Source organism: Colobus angolensis, unplaced genomic scaffold, assembly GCF_000951035.1.
Source record: "Colobus angolensis palliatus isolate OR3802 unplaced genomic scaffold, Cang.pa_1.0 Scaffold136, whole genome shotgun sequence".
In the NCBI taxonomy this organism is placed as follows: Eukaryota; Metazoa; Chordata; class Mammalia; order Primates; family Cercopithecidae; genus Colobus; species Colobus angolensis.
Window position 1 is genome coordinate 4,790,801 of NW_012114444.1, and position 22,113 is coordinate 4,812,913.

Below are 22,113 nucleotides of genomic sequence, written 5' to 3' on the forward strand. Positions count from 1 at the left end.
CACCATTCTCAAGAGTCCTCTTCTCTCCAGGCACAATCAGGCTCAGCAGAGGCTCCAGAACCTGCTTTAGATGTGGGCTTCATTCCCCTCACAGGCCAAGCCCCTCGACGTCAAGGGGATTGAGAGCCCAAGTTCTCCGAGTGTCTCCCAGGGAGCAAAGATGGGGCAAATTCGTGATTATGGAAAGGATGAAAATGATGGTGAGGATAAAAATGTTGACAAAGTTGTTGCTAAAGATGATGGAAAGATAATGAGGAAGAAAAAGATGAAAATGACAAAGATGATGATAAACAAGTGGTGAAGGTGACAATGGTGATGAAGATAAAATGATGACAATGAGAAGATGCTGAAGAAGAAGAAAAGGATCTGATGAAGATAAAGTTGCTGAAGCAAAGGGAATGGTGACGCCAATACCTGGTCATGTTTAGGAGACGCCTTCCCATGCAGTTTCCCCTTCATCCCTGCAGCAGTAGCTGCAAAATCACTGAGTATCCACAGGACCCAGCACCATTCTAGGGACTGGAGATACAGCTGAGGGGGAGAGGCTTCTTTCTGGAGTAAGGAAAATATCTTAAAATCAATTGTGCTGATAGAAATACAACTCTATGAATATGTTGGAAGCCCTGAATTGGACGCTTAAAGTGCGTGAAGCGTATGGTGTGTGAATTATGTCTCAACAAAGCTGTTAAAACTGAAAGAGACAAATTCCCTATCCTCATGGAGCTCAGATTTCTTCCTTTTCTTCCCAGAGAGCTTCCTGTCTGCCAGGCATGATTCCAGGCATTCTACATGTGATGGCTCATTGCATCCTTCCCGTGGCCCCACAAGACGGCTCTGTTGTAATCACACCCCTTTCACCGAGTAGGAAAGTAAGGCGTATGTGAGGAGATGACTTCCCCATGCCCACATGCTGGAAAACTGCAGAGCTGGCTGGGAACCAAGGCATTCTGTCCATCCTGACTTCTCAGCAGCGCACTGTGCTGCTTCCTCGGAGCAAGGGTGGAGCTGAGAGGGCCACACACAGGGGCAGCCCCCTCCCGTGTGAGAGGAAGGAGACAGGTTCACAGGGGCTCCCTAGGATACTGACAGTGGTAGCCCTGGAGGCTTCCGCTGCTGACAGTCAATTTACAGGATGACCCATTTATTTTCCCTGCTAACTCAAGGGGTGAAAATCCCCTTAACCTCAATGTAAACAAACATGTAGTTCTCCAAAAACAAGTGCATAAGTGACTTCATATCAGAGGTGGCCAGTGGGTGGTCCCGGGCCAAATACCGTCCACAAATATGTTTTCTGGGTGCACACGTTGCTTTAAAAAGTCTGAAGAGGCTCTCAACATTTACATGAAGGCTATTTCACCAAAAAATCAAATCTTCAGTTTCTCTTGGAAATTCTGGCCACAATGGCCAGGGGTGATGGCCCATAGGACCTGAGTGACAGCTGCCCTCTTGAGCAGGAGTGCACACTCCCCAGGATGCCACAGCCCTGCCTGGCCCAGGTCACAGAGCATTTGGGTCTGTGACTTCTACTTTGTTGAATGAGCTGTGAAGATGCCATCCCCCACCTGTCTCCTGTGGCGAGTCATGGGTTAGTATTACTGGTCTTATTCATTCCGATAAAGCTTTCTCCCCTATTCCTCCTGACAAGTGCTCAGAGAGCTTTAGGAATAGCTTGTTGTCCACCAGAGACTTCCTTCCAGTGAGGGTGAAGTGGGGGCTTCTGGAGTATCCCCACCTGAGGGCCTAAGGACCTACAGCCCAGAAACAGCCCAGGCTGGTCAGCAGCCAGACGGCAGTGGTGTCGCCAGAAACGTATGCAGACCCTGGCCTGGACACACAGCACAGAACCAGTCTCCAAGACTGGCAATGGCAGCTGAGGACCTGAGGGCTCACACTATTCACAAATACACTTCTGCATATGTTGCTTATAATCAATGTAGTAAATGGAATCATTGCTTAAACATACCGGAAGAGCCCCCTACACAAAGACAGACATTCATTCAATAAACACTTATTGTACTGAAGTAAACTCTCAGGGAATTGCATCCAACCCACTGTGCCTGCTGAGACAGCTGCATGGATGGATGGACAGATATTCGGGTACATCAAGTACAGTGAATAGGATGCCATTTAGTAAGAATTTAGTTCAACAATGTCTCTGTCCACCTCATCTGTCTAACTACACAACATCCAACCACTTATCCACCCATCTATCCATTCATCCAGCTGTCTCTCCATCTACCTACTCATGCATCTCATAATGCAATTACCCCACTAGCCATTTATCCGTTCAATCATCCCTCCATCCAGGTGGCCATCCATCTAACTACCCAAACACCCATCTATCCAATCATACAATCATCCATCTATCCATCTAACCAACCATCCATTCACCAGTAATTAGCTGAGAGCCTATTGTGTACCAGGCACTGAGGATACAGCATTGAAGAAGTTCCTTCCTTCCTTAAAGGAAAATCTACTGCTTCGGTGGAGGATAATTTGAACCAGAGGATGGCCATGGATGAGTTCCAGGGAGTTGTGAAATAGGCTAAGGAAAAGGACTTTGAGCTGGAGAGGCTCAGGTTTATGTCCTCACTCAGCTACTCACTGACAATTCTGAGCCTCCATTTCCTCACATGCAAAGTGGAGACTGTGAGGCCTATCACACAGGAAGGAAATGCTGTCATGGACCCAGAGTCCCCAGCACGTGCAGCCTGCTCTAGAACAGGGGTCCCAACCCCAGTACCCATCTGGGGGAACCTAGCCTATTAGGAACCTGGCCACATAGCAGGAGGTGAGCAGTGGCAAGCAAGCATTACTGCCTGAGCTCCACCTCCTGTCAGATCAGCAGCAGGATTGGATTCTCAGCCGAGTGTGAACTGTACCTGTGAGGGATCTGGGTTGCACACTCCTTATGAGAATCTAATGCCTGATCATCTGTCACCGTTTCCCATCACCTCCAGATGGGACCAGTTAGTTGCAGGAAAACAAGCTCAGGCTCCCACTGATTCTATATTATGGTGAGTTGTGTAATAATTTCATTATTTATTACAATGTAATAATAGAGATAAACTGCACAATAAATGTCATGTGCTTGAATCATCCCAAAACCATCCTCCTCCATGGTCCATGGAAAAAGTGTCTTCCATGAAACTGGTTCCTGGTACAAAAATGGTTGCATTTCTAGACTAGTCTAGACTGTTGCTCTAGACAATGGTGGCTATGCAAGGAGAAATTCCTGGAACCACAGGAGATGTTTGCACACCTGACATGCTTAAAACTCCCATCCAGTTCGCAGACCCATGATCCCAAAAGGCAAATGATCACAAGCCTCATCACCTGTTTTACAACCTTGGGGTTCACTATAAAACAAGAAACCCAGGCCGGGTGCGGTGGCTCACGCCTGTAATCCCAGCACTTTGGGAGGCTGAGGCAGGCGAATCACAAGGTCAAGAGATCGAGACCACCCTGGCCAACATGGTGAAACACTGTCTCTACTGAAAATACAAAAGTTAGCTGGGCGTGGTGGTACCTGCCTGTAATCCCAGCTACTTGGGAGGCTGAGGCAGGAGAATCGCTTGAACCTGGGAGGTGGAGGTTGCAGTGAGCTGAGATCGCGCCACTGCCATCCAGCCTGGAGACAGAGTGAGACTCCGTCTCAAAAACAAACAAACAAAAAACCGGGAACCCAAGTACAGCCGAGTCTTTCCTGCCATAACTGCATTTCTTTTGTCTGAAGATGCCTAGCTGTTGGCATTTTGATCAAGAACGATCCTGGGCATGATGAGTTCCTTGTTCGTCTCTGCATTTGCCTTCTTTCTGGTGATCCCTTTGGAAATTGTCCCACTGGTAATTTCAGAGACTGAGCAGACAAATGTGCTTTTGGATATCAGGAAGCCAAATTTTCCCCGATGAGGCCCCTCCTCACGTGTGCACCAAAGTGGGAGAACAGTCTGGGCTTTGCTCCTTGAAGACTGTTCATTAACAAGGGCCCTCTTCAAGTCGAGGGTTCTCTGGACTTCCCAGTCCAGCTTGGGTCCACAGGGACAGTCCCCAGGTCCAGCTCGTGAGACCTCACCTCTGAAGCCGGGGAACTCAGCCTCTAGCTCCCTTCTCAGCAACACGAGGGGATCTCACCTTCTCCTCACCTCCTGTTTTATCCAAACAGAGGCCCTTTACCCTTGATGTGCCCAACCTAAAACCCCAAATTATTCAGCAAGGTCCAATAGCTGAGGCCCCACAGGCTTCAGAACAAGAAAAATGGGTTTCAAGTCCCCATAGTCTTCAGATTGTGCTTTTAAAAAAAGCTTAACACTGCTCCATTCCCGAGAGATGGATAGGGCTAATTTCACTGGAACACACAGAAGCCTGTTCTGGTTCCTGGTGGTCAGTGAAAAACAACTCACCATTCTCTTCTGTACAAGTGTGTGAAGCTGGAAGGAAGATAGTGTAGAAGGAAATGGACCAAGGATAACAGGAAATGCAGGACCATATAGGGCTCCGAATACTCTTGACCTCAGCTAAGATCAGTGAGTCCAGCGTGGACCGGGCAGTCTCCCCTTCCAGCCCATGTGCTCCTTGGGCAATCTCAACTGCACAAGCGGATGTAACCACTGCCAAAAACCCCAGGGACCTGATGGCCCAGGCACTCTGTGGACACATAACCTTACCCCTGTGTCTGCCTTCCTTATTCTGGATTCCCTCATCACCATTGCAGACCCACCCGCCCCCAGGCTGGCAGCCCCTCCTCCCTCGCCCCCAGGCCTGCCGTTCATCCTCACTAGCTCTGCCGTCCTCTCTGCAGCCCCGCAGCCCCAGGATGGTGCTGGCTCCTGGGCCTGTCGCACGTGAGAGACCCTCGTCTGCCCACCTATCTCTGGCCTTGCTCTCCCAAACCAGCCCCAGACTGCAGCAGAGGGGCGTTTTCCAGACATGCCCTTGCTCCTGACCCCTCAGGGAGCCCTGAAAGCCAGGCCTCCTCATCTGCCATTTCCCACCAGCTTTGCCAGCGCCTCCTTGGTAAGCAGGGCCCTCACAGAACAGTATGGCAGGGCCCTGCCATGCCAGTGGGCACACCCTGAAGAGGCGAACAGAACACATGAGTAAATGGCACTTTCAGCAACTGTGGAAGTGACTAAGAACACAGCAGTGGACGATGTGACACAGGGTAACAGCGAGGCTGTGCCACTGGGGGATGGTCAGGAAGGTGACATCTGAGCTGAGCCCAGGATGACAAGAGGAGCTCTGTGTGGATTGGGAACCCATAGCAGGCAGCACAGGAGCCCCCACCACCTGGCCCTGCGGCCCCTCCAGCCTTCTCCCTCTGCCCTGCCACCATCACCCAGCTCTGAACCTTCTCAGCCCCCAGGGCGGTCCTGGGAAAGTGGTGCTGCTTCCGGCCTTTGAGCTCTCGCTGGCTGGTCTACCTGGGACACCCTCACCCTCCCTCCCGAAGCCGGTCCACACATCTATCTCGGTACATCTTTTACCATACACAATGACTTCTCGCCTGTGAGCACATCTTTTCATCTCTGCACCCCAGCGCCGAGCACATGCACGCTACATGAATTCGAAATCTCTGTAATTGGGGGTAAGCACCCCAAGAGATGGGCAGCGACATTGGATGTGGCATGATCACCTGGGTCCATTCTGCAGGTGCAGCCTTCCCCTGCAGGTCATTTCAAATGCTACCATCCATCCCAGCAGCCATGGATTAACCCCGAGGCAGAAGGCAAACTTTGCAACCACTTTTCAGGATGGCAACGATAATTCTGTGACAACAGAAACCCTCAGCGCTCGCGGCGGCTCAGCCCTGCTCTGGGACTGACCCACGTCAGGTGTGTTCACCCCTCAGTGAGGGTCTCAGGGGAGGTAGTAAGATCCATGAAGGAGCATGTGTCCAACACCCACACCATACTGAGCACAGAGCTTCAGGGTTGTAGACGTCAGCGGGCAAGGGACTCAGTCCACTGAACGTGGACCATAACCACCTCATTAATACAAACATTCACTGGAAACTGGCCTTTAGCTATAGTATATCATCAGCTTCCTGGCCCTGTCCACAGGTGTCAGCCAGATGCTTGGCCTCAGGCAGCAAGGCTCAGTGGTTGGGAGCGAGGGCCCTAGAGGTCACAGCTTCACTGTTCATGAATTTTAAGACCCGGGGGCACTGCTTAGCCTCTCTGCCCGGTCTCCTTATCTGCAGAGCAGGGATGATGGTCCCTGCCCACCATTGCAGGCAATCAGCACTGCGCCTACCCAGCGTCAGGACAGACCCTCTCAGATGCTGCTATTAGTGGTGTCATTAATAAAGGCTGGCATTGGAAGCTGATTCTTCCCCCTTCCACGTGTCTGAAATTTACCAAAGACCATTTCTGTGGAAGTGAAAATTTCTGTCCATGCAGTTTCAGGTAAAAGCTCACAGCAGAACGAAGTCCCCAGTAAGACAGGCTGGTCCCCTGGCTGACCAGGCACAGTTTCCGCCTTGCCGTGCAAACCACAGCTTCTGCGGGGACACTGTCTGTCTCCACATCTCTGTGCGTTCTGTCTCCAGGACCAAAAATAGGCCTGCCCTGCCTAAAGCACATCTAGAGGAGGAAGCATCTAAACTCGCTGTACGCTGTGTCCTGCTCCTGCAGACAGAGTGGGAGGCCACAGCCCAGGAGGACACCTGAGGGTGGAGTGTGTTCTGGAGGCCACAGAACAAAACGTACAGGGAAGCTGCTCAGAGATCCACTAACCGCTGTGTGAGCACGCTAAGTACCCCCTCCTGAAAGATGCTATTGAGCATTAATCAGCTTCTCACACACATTCCTGGGAGCAAAGAATGCCCCAAGGGGAGCGACAATAGAAGGTTTGTGCATGACTTAGGAGATGCCTACCCTATTCCTCGCTCTTTGGGCAAAATTACACAACAGTCACGAATGGAAATGACACTCACGCCCCATGAACAGCAACGCGCCTGCACTCCCCGGCCCACGAGCATCGTGACCGCTGTTCATGCAGCAGCATTCACTTCATCCTGCCCCAAGGCCTGCCGCTGGCCTCTGCCCCATGCAGGTAACAGCTCGCCCAGGAGTGCATCCAACCCTGACTGTGACAGCAGCAGCTCTGGCCCCCAGCACCCCTGCTGAAAATGTGCATTTATGACTTTCTTCAGGGACTAACATGGAATCTTCCAGCGGGCCCTGAGGCGGGTACTGCCACCATCCCCATTTCACAAACAAGGAGAGAGATTTTGAGACACTGGTGCTGGCCTATCTCACACAGCCGAGACAGGGACAGCTGGGGTTCTAGCCCACCTGCTGCACTGCTCCAGAGCCCTTGCTGGGCAGCGTCTCTATGTGTTCCCCCTGAGGATGTCCAACTCCCTACTGCTCCGTGCTGGGTTGACATGCTGCACTGCTTCCCCCACTCCAGAGACAGAGTCTTGCTCTGTCATCCAGGCTGGAGTACAATGGCACGATCTTGGCTCACTGCAAACTCCGCCTCCTGGGTTCAAGTGATTCTCCTGCCTCAGGAGAATTTTCACCCCTCTCCGTGTAGGAGCTCAGCTTACATTTAAAACTCATGTAGATGCTTGGACTACAGGCACCTGCCACCACACCCGGCTAATTTTTGTATTTTTAGTAGAGACAGGGTTTCGCCATATTGGCCAGGCTGGTCTTGAACTCCTGACCTCAAGTGATCTGCCTGCCTTGGCCTCCCAAAGTGCTGGGATGACAGGCGTGAGCCACTGTGCCCGGCCAACATTCTGCACTGCTTCAGAGCAAATGTGAAGTCCTTTGCCTGAGAGGCTTGGGATGTTGCCTGGTTGCCAGCAGATACCCTGATCAAAGCCAAACCAATATATAAAAATTCAAAGCCATGCCTAAGATAAACAAGGAGCCACAGTGCTTTTGTGTCTAGAATGCTTCTCCCAGGCCCAGGCCTGGGGCTCTAACAAATGGCCCATCTCACTGCACAGCAGCTTCTGCAAGCTGCGTGGCCCTGGGCCAGTTCCCTTCTCACTAAGTCTTAATTTTTTCATCTGTAAAATGGAGATGATAGTAACGCCTGCTTTACTGGGTTACTGTGAAGATGATGTAAATGAAAGAAAGTAAGGCAGCACACGATCGGCACCTATGCTGAAAGCCAGCAGCAGGTCCTTCCCACTGCTCTGAGATGGTGGCTGTAGACAGGATGGAGGCAGTAGAGGCTGTGCGTCTGTGCATAATTTCCAGGGCACACCTACCGTGCAGGAACTGCGGGCCTCCATACTCTGCTGATGCATCTACACAAGTTTTAAAGGTAAGCTGAGCTCCTACACAGAGAGGGGTGAAAATCAGCATATAGCTTCACTCTTTCAAACGGGACCCTGACTTTCCTGGGGGTCCCAGACCAAGCACACGGATGTGCTCTGGGGTAGCCGTGGGGAACAGTGACTGCTTCACCAGGAAAAGGCCCTGGAGCACTCAGAAGATAAAATACGAAGGTTCTGGAAATTAAAAAAAGGAGATGGCAAATGTTCTTTGGGATACAGTAGACGGCATGTTGCCACGGCAACCAGAGGCTGAATTACTTAGCAAGAGACGGTGGAGGAATCTCTGAAAGGAGGCAGAGCAGAGACAAAGGAGACCAATTAAGCCACTGCTGTAGGGAAAACAAATGGAGCCTCCAGGAAGCCATGTCTGACCTCCTGGGATGCAACTCCTCTGCTGCTGTTTTCTGTGTCTAATTCCGGGTTTTTAAACATGGTGACAGGCATCCAGGGAGCCACTACATTCCAGTCCAAGGTTTAAAATTCGTTCCAGATTCAGTAAGTAGTGGAGTAAAAACAAGCTACAGGGCCCATGTTTTTGGTACTTCTTACGTAGGGGGGCGTTTGGGGTATCCGCAGCAGCCCAACCTTCGCCCAACCTCCCTCTCCACCTTCACAGTCGGGGTGGGGACCCCAGGCTTCTCTCATTCCAAGCACCACCATAATTTTTGTTGGTTTTTGAATCACATGTACTATCATCCATTACTTACCTTTTTTTTGTTTAGGTCAATTCACTTAATATTTTAATTTGAAAGAACTCAGTTTGATTATCAAATAGAAAACCATTATTAACTGGCACAGGTAAAGGCAACCGCAAATAACAGAAGTGAATAAAATTCTGTTGACCTCCAGGCTGGGAAGGATTTTTAAACACGGTACAAACAGTGCGAACCATAAAGCACAACAGGGGTCAGCAAAGCACCAGTTGGACCCAATAGACTGCTGGTTATTTTTGTAAATAAAGTTTTATTGACACACAGACGTGCCCCCTCATCCTCAGATTGTCTACAGCTGCTCATTACCACAGTGGTCGAACTGAGTAGGGGTGGTGGAGACAGCCTGAGTCACAAACCTCGAAATTCTGACAACTCGGTCCTCACAGAAAAAGGCTGTGAGCTCTTGAAGTTTATGATTGGCAATCTGACAGCCTTACAAATCAAAACTTCTGTACCTCAAAGAAAAGTATTTTAAAACTGAAACTACAAGCCCCAAACAGAGAAAAGAATCATGTAACTCAAAACAGGGAAGGATTAGAAGCCACAGCTTCAAAAGTAAACTCCTAAAAATCATTAAGATAAAGAAAACTTCAGGCAAAGTCCATAAATCAAAGAAGAAACCAAAAAAGCTGATAAATGCTGAAAATAATGCTCAACCTCACCGGAAATCAGAGAAACGGAAAACCAAGCCTTAGGAACACACGTCCCATCACTGAGACTCGCCGAAATGAAAGCCTGGGATGATGACACTGTGGTGCAGAGGCCGAGCAGCACGGCTTTCCCAGCTGCTGGTAGAAATGCAACCTGCACGGCGCCCCAAGCAAAACTCTGCAACACCTGGAAGGGAAGGACCTCATGCTCCATGCACAGCCCCGCCCCGGGCCGGCCTCACCTGCTCACGTTCACAGCCCTCCACTGTGAAAACACTCAAGTAAAGATTTTGGTGGGAGTTGGGAACACTGGGGCCCAAGCTCCCCAGCGGAGAAGCAGAAGCAACCCTTCCTAGAAATGAAGAGCCCCACTGCTCAGAGGAAAATCTGCCCAGAGCGGGAGTCCAACCTTCAGATCATGGATTCTCACCCGGGGACCATTCTGTTGTCTCTGGCCTCAGGGGACGTTGGGTGGTGTCTGGGACGCATTTGGTGGTCAGAAGTGGAGGGTGTACTACTAGTATGTAGTGGAAGGCGGGAGGAATGCTGCTAACACACTACACACACGGGACGGCCCCTCCACAGAGAACCATCTGGGCCCAAACGTCAATGGTTCCCAGGCTGGGGACCCTGCTGCAGACCCTCGCTTCTCAAAGTGTGACCTGCGGCCCAGCGGTGAGCAGCGTTAGCAGCCCCAGAAGCTTGCTATAAATGCAGACTCTCAGGCCTCCCTACACCCGCACCATCAGAACCTGCATTTTCCCAGGGTCTCCAGTGACTCAGGGGCATGGGGACAACAAGGGTGAAGAGCAAATCAACAGAGGTAGTGGCGCTCCCAGAACTGGTTCCCCTCACCCCTGGGGCACTGTCTCTCCCTCCAGGGAAGGGTCGGCTTTTGAGGTTTAAAGAGGGAAGGAGCGGACTAGGGGCTGTCCAGGGTACTGTCTGCCAGGCCCAACCCTGCACAGACCGGCTCACACCTCACAAGGATGGGCAGGAGATGCAGACTGTGGTTGCTGGGACGGTGTGCATGAGCTTTATCAGAATTTCCTCTCCTACCTTACACGGGCCAAGTTAGCCTGCCATCTGGCCCGGAGAAAGGAAACAGAGACCCGCCCCGCCAGAATGGAATGACTTTCCTCTGAAAGCCCACTGATGCCTGCTCAGTGGCTCTTGGCACCCTTGGGCAGTGTCAATGGGTGCAAACTGGGGTACGCAGCAAGCTCTGAGGGGTTCTGAACTCCAGTGGCTCTGGAATGTGGAAAGCAACTATGCAGGTGCCCAACCCTGGAATGCCACAAAGGTCAGCTCCACCGGGCTCATGGCAGCCTTGCCTTCCAGAAGAAGGCCCCCATTCTGTCTCAGGGGCGTGACTGGATCCCTACAGACCTCAACCAGCAAGACGCAGCAGCTCCACTCTGTCCTGCCCCATGGGACAGTCCATCTCCAGCCCAGCAGACCACAGGGACCACCCAGGGAACCCTTCAGGGGTGCAGCACAGAAGGTGCCCCACCCGTGGCTCTGGGTCACAGCCAGACGGCAGATGGGTGGACTTGGTGCACATATTGTCCAGCAAATGATGCGTATGTAGACAGACATGTATGTGTATATATGCAGACATGCACCTCATGACATTTCAATGATACACGACATCTACGACACACATACAACAGTTGTCCCCGAAAATGAAACAATGGAGCTGTAAAATTCCTAATGCCTAGTGACATTGGTGCTGTCATGTAACACCTCGGGGTAGCGCGTTCCTAACATGTTTGTGGCGATGCTGGTGTAAAAAAACCCTACCATGCTGCCAAGTCCTCTAAAAGTCCAGTACATGTGACCATGCGGTACATCACACTTGACCATGGTATTAAATGACTGTGTTACTGCTTTATGTATTCACTATAATTTCAATGAATATTTTAGAGTGTACTCCTTCTACTTATGAAAACAAAGTTAACTGTAAAGCAGCCTCCAGCAGGTCCCTCAGAAGGAATCCGGAAGACACTGTTCTCATAGGAGATGACAGCCCTATGCACGTTACTGCCCTTGAAGACCTTGCAGGGGGCTGAGCTGTGGAGGAGGAAGACGACAGTGATATTGATGGTTCTGACCCTGTGCAGGCCTAGGCAAATGTGGCATTTGTGTTTTAATTTTTAATGAAACATTTAAAAAGTAAAAAATATAATTGAAAAGTATAAAAAGCTTATAGAATAAGGGTAAGGAGAAATTATTTTTAGGCAGCTGTATAATTTGTGTTTTGTGCTAAGTGCTGTTATAAAAGTCCAAAAGTTAAAAGTTTTTCCAGTAAAAAGTTACAGTAAGCTAAGGTTAACTTATTGAAGAAAATATGTTTTTTTTTTTTTTTTTTTTTTTTTTTGAGACGGAGTCTCGCTCTGTCGCCCAGGCTGGAGTGCTGTGGCTGGATCTCAGCTCACTGCAAACTCCGCCTCCCGGGTTCACGCCATTCTCCTGCCTCAGCCTCCCGAGTAGCTGGGACTAAAGGCGACTGCCACCTCGCCCGGCTAATTTTTTGTATTTTTTAGTAGAGACGGGGTTTCACCGTGTTAGCCAGGATGGTCTCGATCTTCTGACCTCGTGATCCGCCCGTCTCGGCCTCCCAAAGTGCTGGGATTACAGGCTTGAGCCACCGCGCCCGGCCGAAAATATGTTTCTATAAATGTAGCATAGCCTAAGAGTGCAGTGATTCTGAAGTCTGCGGTGGTGCACAGTCACGTGCTGGCCTTTCCGTTGGCTCACCACTCACTCGGGACTCACCCAGAGCAACTTCCAGGCCTGCAAGCTCCATTCATGGTAAGTGCTCTATACGGAGGGAGCTTTTTAGTATTTTGTATGTCATATTTTAATGTATGCTTTCTATGTTGAGAAATGTTTCGATACGATGATGTGCTAGAAGTGCCTGCAGTATTCAGTCGAGTCATGTGCTGTACGGGTTTGTAGCCCCGGAACCATCAGCTATAGCACGTAGTCAGATGTGCAGCAGACCGCACCCTCTGGGTTTGTGTAGTGCGCTCTGTGATGTTCCCACGACAACAAAATCTCCTAATGACGCATTTCTCAGGATGTATGCTGTCATTAAATGACATGTGACTGCATAACTGTGTGTGTGTGGGCGGGAGGGAAGGGAGGTAGCTTTACTTGACAAACTTAGAAGATCTGGCAACACTGGATCCACCTTCTTGCAGGAAAATGATCAGATAGCTGTGAACAGAGACGTCCCCTGTCTCTAACACTGACAAGCCATGTCCTCATCAGTTTGGCCCAGTATTTGCCTGGCTCCTACAGGCCAGTGGAGCAATTCACCCTCCAGGAGGCATTTGATGATGTCCAGGGACAGTTTTGGTTGTCACGGGAAGTGTAGTGTGTAGAGGCCAAGAATGATGCTAAACATCTGAGCTGCACGGGACAGTCCCCACAGGAAAGGGCCCCCACATGGCCCCTAACGTCAACAGTGGCGGGGTCAAGAGACCTGCTGCAGACGGTGGGTTGTGCGCCCCGGCCTGCACACCCAGCATGTGGGATCTCAGAGGGGCTCAGCCTGCAAGGCCAGAGCACAGGCCTGACTGTGCCCGCACGTTGCCACTTACTTGGAGAGCTTCATCTCGATCTGCTGCCGGATCTCCTGTCTTTCTTCATCAGTCCTTCGGGGGAAAATGTTCCGGTCTTCCAGTTCCTGTTTGCTTGGTCGGTTCCTTAGCTTCACAGCCAGGAGCTCCTTCTTGCATTTCCGTGGCAGTGTTCCTAAGAGCCCCATCCAGGGCAAGAGGAGAGAAGGAAACAAAGGAGACAGGTCTTAATGGAGGGCTGGCTTGTCAATGGAGCTGCCCACCTGCCAGAGGAAGGACTCTGGACCAGGGTGATGGTGGCTAGAACCAAGAGGATACACGCTCGCCAGCTTGCGGCACTTTCCAGTGGAACGGTGGGCAACACAGGGGCAAGGTGATGTCACCATCTCTGTCCACTAAGCCGCCTAACTCATGGTTTTCCAGGTACAGTCCAGGTTGACACCTGCTGTCCCAGATGATTACTAATAGCAGCCACATTTTTCTTTCAAAAATGTCTGAGTTTGGACCAAAAATGACACAGTGACTTTCCCCATGGTGGCCGCCGCCCCCACCCAGCTCCACATGGTCCCTGCACTTCCTCCCTGCCCACTGTCCCCCCAGCCACATGGCTCTTCCTTCAGTTTCTAGATGTCCCACCTTAGGGTCTCCGTGTCATCTCCTTCTGCCTGCCACACAGCTCTGCCGGGACCATCCAGGGCTGGACCCAGCTTCTCAGAAACCCCCTGAGCCTCCAATCACCACCACTCCACTTATCTTGATCCCCCCAACCAGCTGGTATCTTTCCAGTTTGTTTATCATCTGTCTCCTGCACAGACTTTAAGCGACAGCCTTTCCCCACCCACCATGTCCTAGCAGGGTGTGGAGATGGTAAATCATCGGTGAATACTGCTGCGTGAACTGAAGGATGGGCTGACTCCAGGTCTGCTAGGCCAGCCTTTGTGTTCTATGTGTGTCTGAAATCAGCTGAGTGAAGTTAAGAGCATGAGAGGAAGGTATTAGGGAATGGAATGTTCATATTTACTCAGGAGCAGAGATGGGGTTTAGCTCTTTCACAGGCAGAGAGGGTCATTCCTTAGCGTACTAGGAAATGTGGGTGCTGGTTAATTGAGCTTTCCCAACAACACAGTCCCACCTGCCCTGCCACTGAGGGTGCTGCTGCCTGCAAGTAACTCCAAAGTATCACATACAATGTAGGTTGCAGTTTTGCAGTCTGTGGTTTTGCAGTTTTCTTGGGCCAGGATTTAATTCCTGGGGGCTGAAGTCATTATCCAATAGGGTCACTTCCATAGATGAAGGCAGGTTTTACTTCTTAAGAAACAAGGTACACAAAAGGAAGTCAACTCCTAGTGTGCAGACGGGAACACAAAGCAAGAAACTCAGTTGAACAACATGGTCGTTTCACAGAAGTCTGGGATACAGTAAGATACAAAAAGTGGAACTCAGCCAAGTCTTGAATTTCTAACATGCCATTGTTTGCCATGTGTTTTAGAGAGAAAATAACAACTCTGAAAACCATTTCGGCAAGGGCTCTGGCCCCACTTTGTTTTAATAGCTTTATAAATGACTGCAGTCTTGTATTTGTACTCTCCTCAGGAGCCTGGAGGAGTCACGGCCATTTTTCAGCTGGCCTTTACTGCATGTTATGAGGGAGACTGGATGCTATGGTGACATTCACAAATGCAGAACTCTCAAAGGTCTCGGGACAGATTCCTCCATAATGCGGAGAGTCTAATACAGGAAAAAGGAACTGCCATTTTCAGAGAACTATAATATGCTTAAACATAAAACTATCCTGAATGTGGTTTAATCTTTTCAGCTTTTGATGAAGCAAGTCCTTAAGCCCATTGCAAATGTCTCAGGCTGATCATTACATACTTTTAATCACATTTGTTCTTAACTGAGAAAAAGTTCCCTTCTTTGCAGATTTCTAGACATAAATGAAAACTCCCTCTGTGTGAAATCTGTGCTAGGAGCAAGTCATTCTCATTTACTTATTAATCCAGCCTCTACCAACGCAGCAAGGATACACAGTAGGACCACAACAAAAACTTATTGATCTGACTGATCCTCACCAATGTATCAGAAGGTTACCAGGTTTTGCTACTTAAAAGCCAAAAGAGGAAATTTCCAAAAGACATAGCTTAAAATGAGGACTTTTCATGGATTTGCATGACCCTTCTACCCACTGATTGAATTAATCTAAATAAGCATGTCTTCCCAGAGCAGGCTCCCTAGCACGGAGCAAGAGGTAGAAGCTGAGAAACAGGTGCAGGGATGGAGGAAGGCCTTTCAGTCTAGATTGTGGGACAGATATCACCCTCCCCAAATGCCCCCAAACACACTTGCTTTCTCCTATCCTTTGATCTGGAAATCCCACTTCTAGGAGTCTGTCTCCTAAAATGATTGGGACAAGCACACAAAAAGTACATAAAAGGGCTGGGCACGGTGGCTCACGCCTGTACTCCCAGCACTTTGGGAGGCTGAGGTGGGTTGGGAGTTTGAGATCAGCCTGACCAACATGGAGAAACCCCGTCTCTACTAAAAATATAAAAAATTAGCCAGGCATGGTGGCGCATGCCTGTCATCCCAGCTACTCAGGAGGCTGAGGCAGGAGAATCGCTTGAACCTGGGAGGTGGAGGTTGCAGTGAGCCAAGATCGCACCATTGCACTCCAGCCTGGGCAACAAGAGCAAAATTTTGTCTAAAAAAAAAAAAAAAGGACATAAAAGGATGTTCATCCCGGACTTTTTCATAAAAGAAATTGACCACAACGTAAACATCCAATAAGAGGATATATGCTAAATGACGATGCATCTGCTTCATCTGAATATTGTGTACCTATTACAAATGGCGGTGTATATGTTACAGAATGACAAAAGATAGTTACCATATATTGCTAAGGAGAGCAAATGACAGAAAGCATGCATATTATATGTAGAAATATTTATGTGTATGTGTTCAAGTTTGTAAATATATGTTATAATAAATTGGCATATAAAAGCCAAGAATTGATCATTTTACTTAATTTTGGTTACTGTATTTTATTTTTTAAAATACAGTTTCCTTATTAAAAAAAGAAGTCACTGCTTAGAAAGAACATTGTTAAATAACGTCACAGAAAATGGCAAAAAAAAAAAAAATCCTTTGTAAACACAAAAAGAAAACTGGCAAAAAAGATTGCAGTCAACTTTTTCACAACTCTGGAAATTAAGCACACATATTTACAGCAAAACAAGGAATGTTTATTCCAGAAAAATTGGCTGAATTTTGAGAAAAATGTTTCACCTTTTTCAGTCCTGTGCTCCGTTATTCAGCTCTGCAATAGCCTTGACATGTGACAGTCTGCACTTGTGGTAGAGACCAGCTGCCTGGCAGCCACCGAGGGAAAAGAAAGGGGCTACAGCTCTTCAAAGACTCATTCCCCCCCCACCGCCCCAACAAACTGTCATCATTTGATCCATCTTGTGTTTCCTGGAATACCACTTTTGCAAGGGTGTCCGTATTGGACTTGATTCAGAGCTTACCCAGTGCAAAAAGCCTTTTTCTCAGGGGAGTTTGAAAATAATACAGCATTGTCTTTCCAAGTACACAACTTTATCTTCAGACCAGTCCTGTTCAGTAATACCCTATGGAGCTCTTTATTAGCAAAACTCAGTAAAAATCCATGCATTGTGCAAGAAATTAAACTAAAAAGTAAAACCCTGATATTACCAGCTCTAGTCCAACTCCAGCAAAAGTGGTGGGCAGGGGCATCTTTCCAATTCACAACTGATAGGGCTTAGGAGGAAGGATGGGCTAATGCTGACTCCTTCTCTCCGGGTACCAGAGGAGCACAGATAGTTGCTAAGTGGCACCGCTCTCAGCTCCACCTCAACAAGCAGGAGCTACCTTCCACACTCCCCGCACACAGACACAAACACATGTGGGGCTCAGGATATTCCCCTAGCCCCGGTCTCATCAGGTCCCATCTTCCATCCCAGTGGAGCAAAGGATGCTCAGGAGAATCCCACGCTCTGTACGCAAGCACACAGAAGCATGGACATTGTCGGTCACTTCCTTCTTTGTGAAAGGCTCTCTTCTCTCTCCTTCCAGATCTCTGCCCTAGCCTGCTATCCTCCTGCTTCAATGATCATGTCTCAGTTTACTTTGCTGGCTTTTCATCATCTCCCTCCAGATGTGGGTGTGCCCAGGACCCAATCCTCAAACCCCTTCACTCTCTGTCCGCATTTGCTTCCTATATGACCTCCTGTGTCCCGTGACACTAAGAACCAACTCGTACTGGCTATAGATTTCCATCCCCGGACACCACCTCCCTCCTGAACTCCAGGCTTGCACATTCAGCTTTCTTCACCGTGCCTTCCCCAGATCTCTAGCGGGCATCTCAAACTTAGCATGTACAAAACTAAGCAGGACCTCCTGCTCTCCTGTTGAAGCACACAGTGGTTAAGAGGCAGAACCAGGATGTAAACCAAGGCCTGACCCCAGCGACCACACTCCCAGCCTGACATTCATGGATCTGCTCAGTTCAGTAAGGCACCTGTGCATAATGGGCCTCTCCCATACCTGGCACCGAAGAGCAAAGATGAGGAAGACGCCGCACATGCCCCGCTGAGCTTGGTCAGGTGAGGGAAGTAAAGGTAAAACTGGCATTTATCATGTTCTTAAGCACATTATGTGTGTTTCTATTTGTGCATTGTCACAACATATCCTAATTATTTGTGTGGTTCTTTCCCTAATCATAGTCATTATGTGAGCTTAAAACATTTTCACTCCATGGAGAAAAACAAATATGGTGAGTTTATCTACAGCAAGGATTATACCTTGTTCACTATTGCCATTTACCAACCCAAAAGCTGCGGAATGATCTGGTGCAAGAGAAAACAAATTAGCCACATGAGGAAGGTAGTGTGCCAGAAAGGGATTTCTGAAGGAAGTAGCCTCTGAGCTGAAGCCTAAAAGGTAAGTGGGGTTCCCATCTGGGGACACCCAATAGCAGAGCCTAACTTTATTCTCTAGAAGGAATGTGCTGTGAAAACTTGTCTCAGTCTTCAAAGTAAAAAGTTATGACATTAACTTCTGCTTCTGACCAAGGCGGAAAAACACGGACTGAATTGTCTTTCTCACTCAAACCTCAAACACAAAGTCAAAATATATAAAACAGTAGTTTTCAGCGTGGAAGAAATCAGCAACAAAAGACAGTGATCCTTGAGAAATGAGAATCAAATGGAGTAGCCCCATGACTGGCCAGTTACTGCCTCTAGAGAGTTGCCAGGCCACAATCCAGGGAGGGGGAACCCATGAAGAACCTAGAAAACTCCCAGAGTTGAGAAGATCAACCTGATCAGGGCAGCCAGAGTTAGCATGAAAGAGACCGGGAGAGGAGAGAGTTGCATAGAAAGAAGACCCAAAGATCTGCAGAGGGTCCCTTGAACCTTCAGTGGATTAATATGTGCCTCTGAGGAAAGAATCCTCTGAAATGATGAGGTAGCAGTGCCCAGTGAACACATGGCACTGGACAGAGGGCTGGTTCCCATCAGCCAGACAGAAAACTTCATGATGTACGGACATTGAATACAGTACACAGGGGTTTCTGCCTCTGGAATGGGAGTTAGCCATTGAGCTAACTCAATAATTGAGCACTGCTCTGGTTCTATCTAACAAATGTTAAAGTAAAACCTGGGAGGAATTAGACTATTTTCAAGTAACTTAACTGCTTCCCAGAACAAAACTCAAGAGTATTTTTAGGAATACAGAAAACATCCAACACCCAAGAAGATAAAATTCACATGTGTCATCCAATAAACAATTACCATGCCTGCAAAGAAGCAGGAAAAGGCTCAGTGAACTTTATGCATGAAACACAAAGAAAACTGTGTCTGGGCCATGGTAATCAAAATCTATAACCATGAGAAAATATTAAAAGTGTACAGAAATAAAAAGACATTCTCTGTATTCTCTGTATAGAGTAACAAAGAGAATGACAGCAGATGTCTCAAGAGAAACAATGCAGATGACAAGACAGTGGAGCAACAATTACAAAGTAATGAAAGAAAAAAAACCCAGACAACTCAGAATTCCAGACTTGGAAAAACTATCTTTCAAAATAAAGACAAATAAGTACCTTCTTGGACATAAAAAAGCTGGAAGATTTCATCACCAGCAGACCTGCATTATAAGAAATGACCAAGGAAATCCTTTACGCAGAAGGAACATGATAGCCAATAGAAATCTGAATCTATACAAAGGAAAGAAGAGTAATAGAAATGGTAACTACAAGCATAGATATATAATTTTTTACTATTTATCTTTAAAAGAAAACTGACTTTGATAATAAAAATAAAGTAGTATGAGGTTTATAACATGAGGGAAATGGACAACAATAGAACAAATGTTGGGAAAGGAGAATAGAAGTACTCTCTGGTGAGGTCATGAGACTAAAAATGAATTAGCATACTATCGCTTGAGGTAGGCAGATAGACAGGTATGCTATAACACTAAAGCAACCATTATACTATGGAAATAGTTAAAGAGGTATATAGCTAATAAGCCAACAGAGGAGATAAAGTAGAATAAAAGAAGCACTCCAATCAATCCAAAAGAAAGCAGAAAGATAGAAAAGATGGAAAAAACTAGATGAAACAAATAGAAAATAAATTGCCAGATGGCAGATTTAAACCTAATAAAGTAATCATTAAGTGCAAATGGTTAGAATACCCTAATTAATGGCAAAAATTTTCAGAATGGATTAAAACATGAGACAAAGCTATATGCTGCCACAAAACATGTCATATATATAAGGAACATAAAGAACAACAAAACTTTATATATCAAGATACAAATAGATTAAAAATAAAATCTTAAAAAAGAGGTACCATTCTGACACTAATCAAACAGAGCTGAAATGGGCATATTAATGTCAAGCAAGGTAGAATTCAGAGCAAGAAATCTCATCAGGTTCTTTGAAAAGGGTAATCTTATAATGATAAAGAGATAACTTCATCAGGAGAGCATAATGATACTAAATATTGACAAACCTATGTGAGCTTTAAAATACATAAAGCAAAAAGTGATAGAACTGAGGCAAGAAATAAATAAATCCATACATTATTACTTGGAGATTTCAAAACCCTGCTCTAAATAATTCATAGAATAAATAGAAAACCTGTAAGGCTACTGAAAACATGAATGACATTATCAACCAATTTGATCTAACACTTAAAAGCATTATAAACAACAGAAGAGCACATGCTCTTTTCAAGTACACACACAACATTTACCAAGATAGGACATTCTGGACCAGAAATAAGCTTCAATAAATTTCAGAGGACTCAGTCTTACCAAGTATGTTCTCTGACCAGAGCGGAAATAATACCTCTAGAAGGCTGGGCGCAGTGGCTCAAGCCTGTAATCCAGCACTTTGGGAGGCCGAGACAGACGGATCACAAGGTCAGGAGATCGAGACCATCCTGGCTAACATGGTGAAACCCTGTCTCTACTAAAAAATACAAAAAACTAGCCAGGCAAGGTGGCAGGCGCCTGTAGTCCCAGCTACTTGGGAGGCTGAGGCAGGAGAATGGCATGAACCCGGGAGGTGGAGCTTGCAGTGAGCTGAGATCCAGCCACTGCACTCCAGCCTGGGCGACAGAGTGAGACTCTGTCTCAAAAAAAAAAAAAAAAAAACACCTCTAGAAAAATACCCACATATTTGGAAACTACATTACTGAATAATTCATAGCTCCAGTAAGAAATCAAAAGGGAAATATGAAAGTGTTTTGAAACAAATGAAAATACAGTATATCAAAATAATGGTAACATTTGATGACATTAAATGTCAATATTAAAAAAGAAGAAAAGCCTCAAATCAATGATATCAGGTTCCATCTTAGGAACCTAGAAAAAGAAGAACAAAATAAACCACAGGAGTAGAAGAAAAAGATAATAAGGATCAAATCAGAAACCAATGAAATAAAAAATAATAACAAAGAAAATAATTCATCAGGAAGAAGAAGAAAAAAGAGACGATGAGGGAACACACAAATTACCTATATCAGAAACTGGAGAGGTGACACTGACATCATTTAATTCTACAAATGTTAAGAAGATACAAGAAAATATAATGAATCACTTCATGCTAATAAATTTAACAATTGATATAAAATGAACAAATTCCTTGAAAAAACACAAACTACCAAACCTCAATGAAGAAGAAATATGTAACCAGAATGGACCTATATTTATTAAAAAATAGAATTCTAATTAAAAATCTTCATGCACATACACACTGCAGTCTCAGACACATGCACTGATGAGTGCTACAAAACATTTAGGGAATAACAGTAATTTTATATAAATTATTTCAAGAAAGTGAAAGGAAGTTGTTATGATTTGAATGTTTGTGTCCCTTCTAAAATTCATGCTGAAACTTAATCTCCAACATAATAGTATTAAGAGGCAGGGACTTTTGGAAGTGATTAGGTCAGGAGATCTCCTCCATCATGAATGGCTTAAGGGCTCCTCCATAATGAATGGATTTAAGCCCCTTATAAAAAGGGCTTGACAATAGTTCACATATTTTTGTCCTTCCATCTCTTGTCATGTGAGGACACCTAGATGGTGCCATCTATGAATAATGGGTTCTTACCAGATATTAAACCTGCCAGTATCTTCAACTCCTAGCCTCCAGAACTGGGAAAAATAAATTTGTGTTATTTATTACCACCTTGTCTGTGATATTTTGTTACAGCAGCATGAATAAACTAAGACAGAGAGACTACAAATCATTCTGTGAAATCAGAATTTACTCTGACAAAGCAAAATTATAAAATATTTCAAGAAAAGAAAATGGAAGGCCAATATTCCTGAAA

At 46.8% G+C, this 22,113-nt stretch overlaps 1 protein-coding gene across 5 annotated transcripts in view; it reads right to left on the minus strand.

Annotated features, from left to right (window-relative positions):
• Positions 1–22,113, minus strand: part of PHACTR3 (phosphatase and actin regulator 3) — a 271,728-nt gene that overhangs the window by 26,072 nt on the left and 223,543 nt on the right. For all 5 annotated transcript variants that reach the window (XM_011934507.1, XM_011934510.1, XM_011934509.1 and 2 more), the window contains one exon: positions 13,271–13,424. In XM_011934507.1, the coding sequence (XP_011789897.1) occupies positions 13,271–13,424 (154 nt within the window). The remainder of the gene's footprint in view (positions 1–13,270; positions 13,425–22,113) is intronic.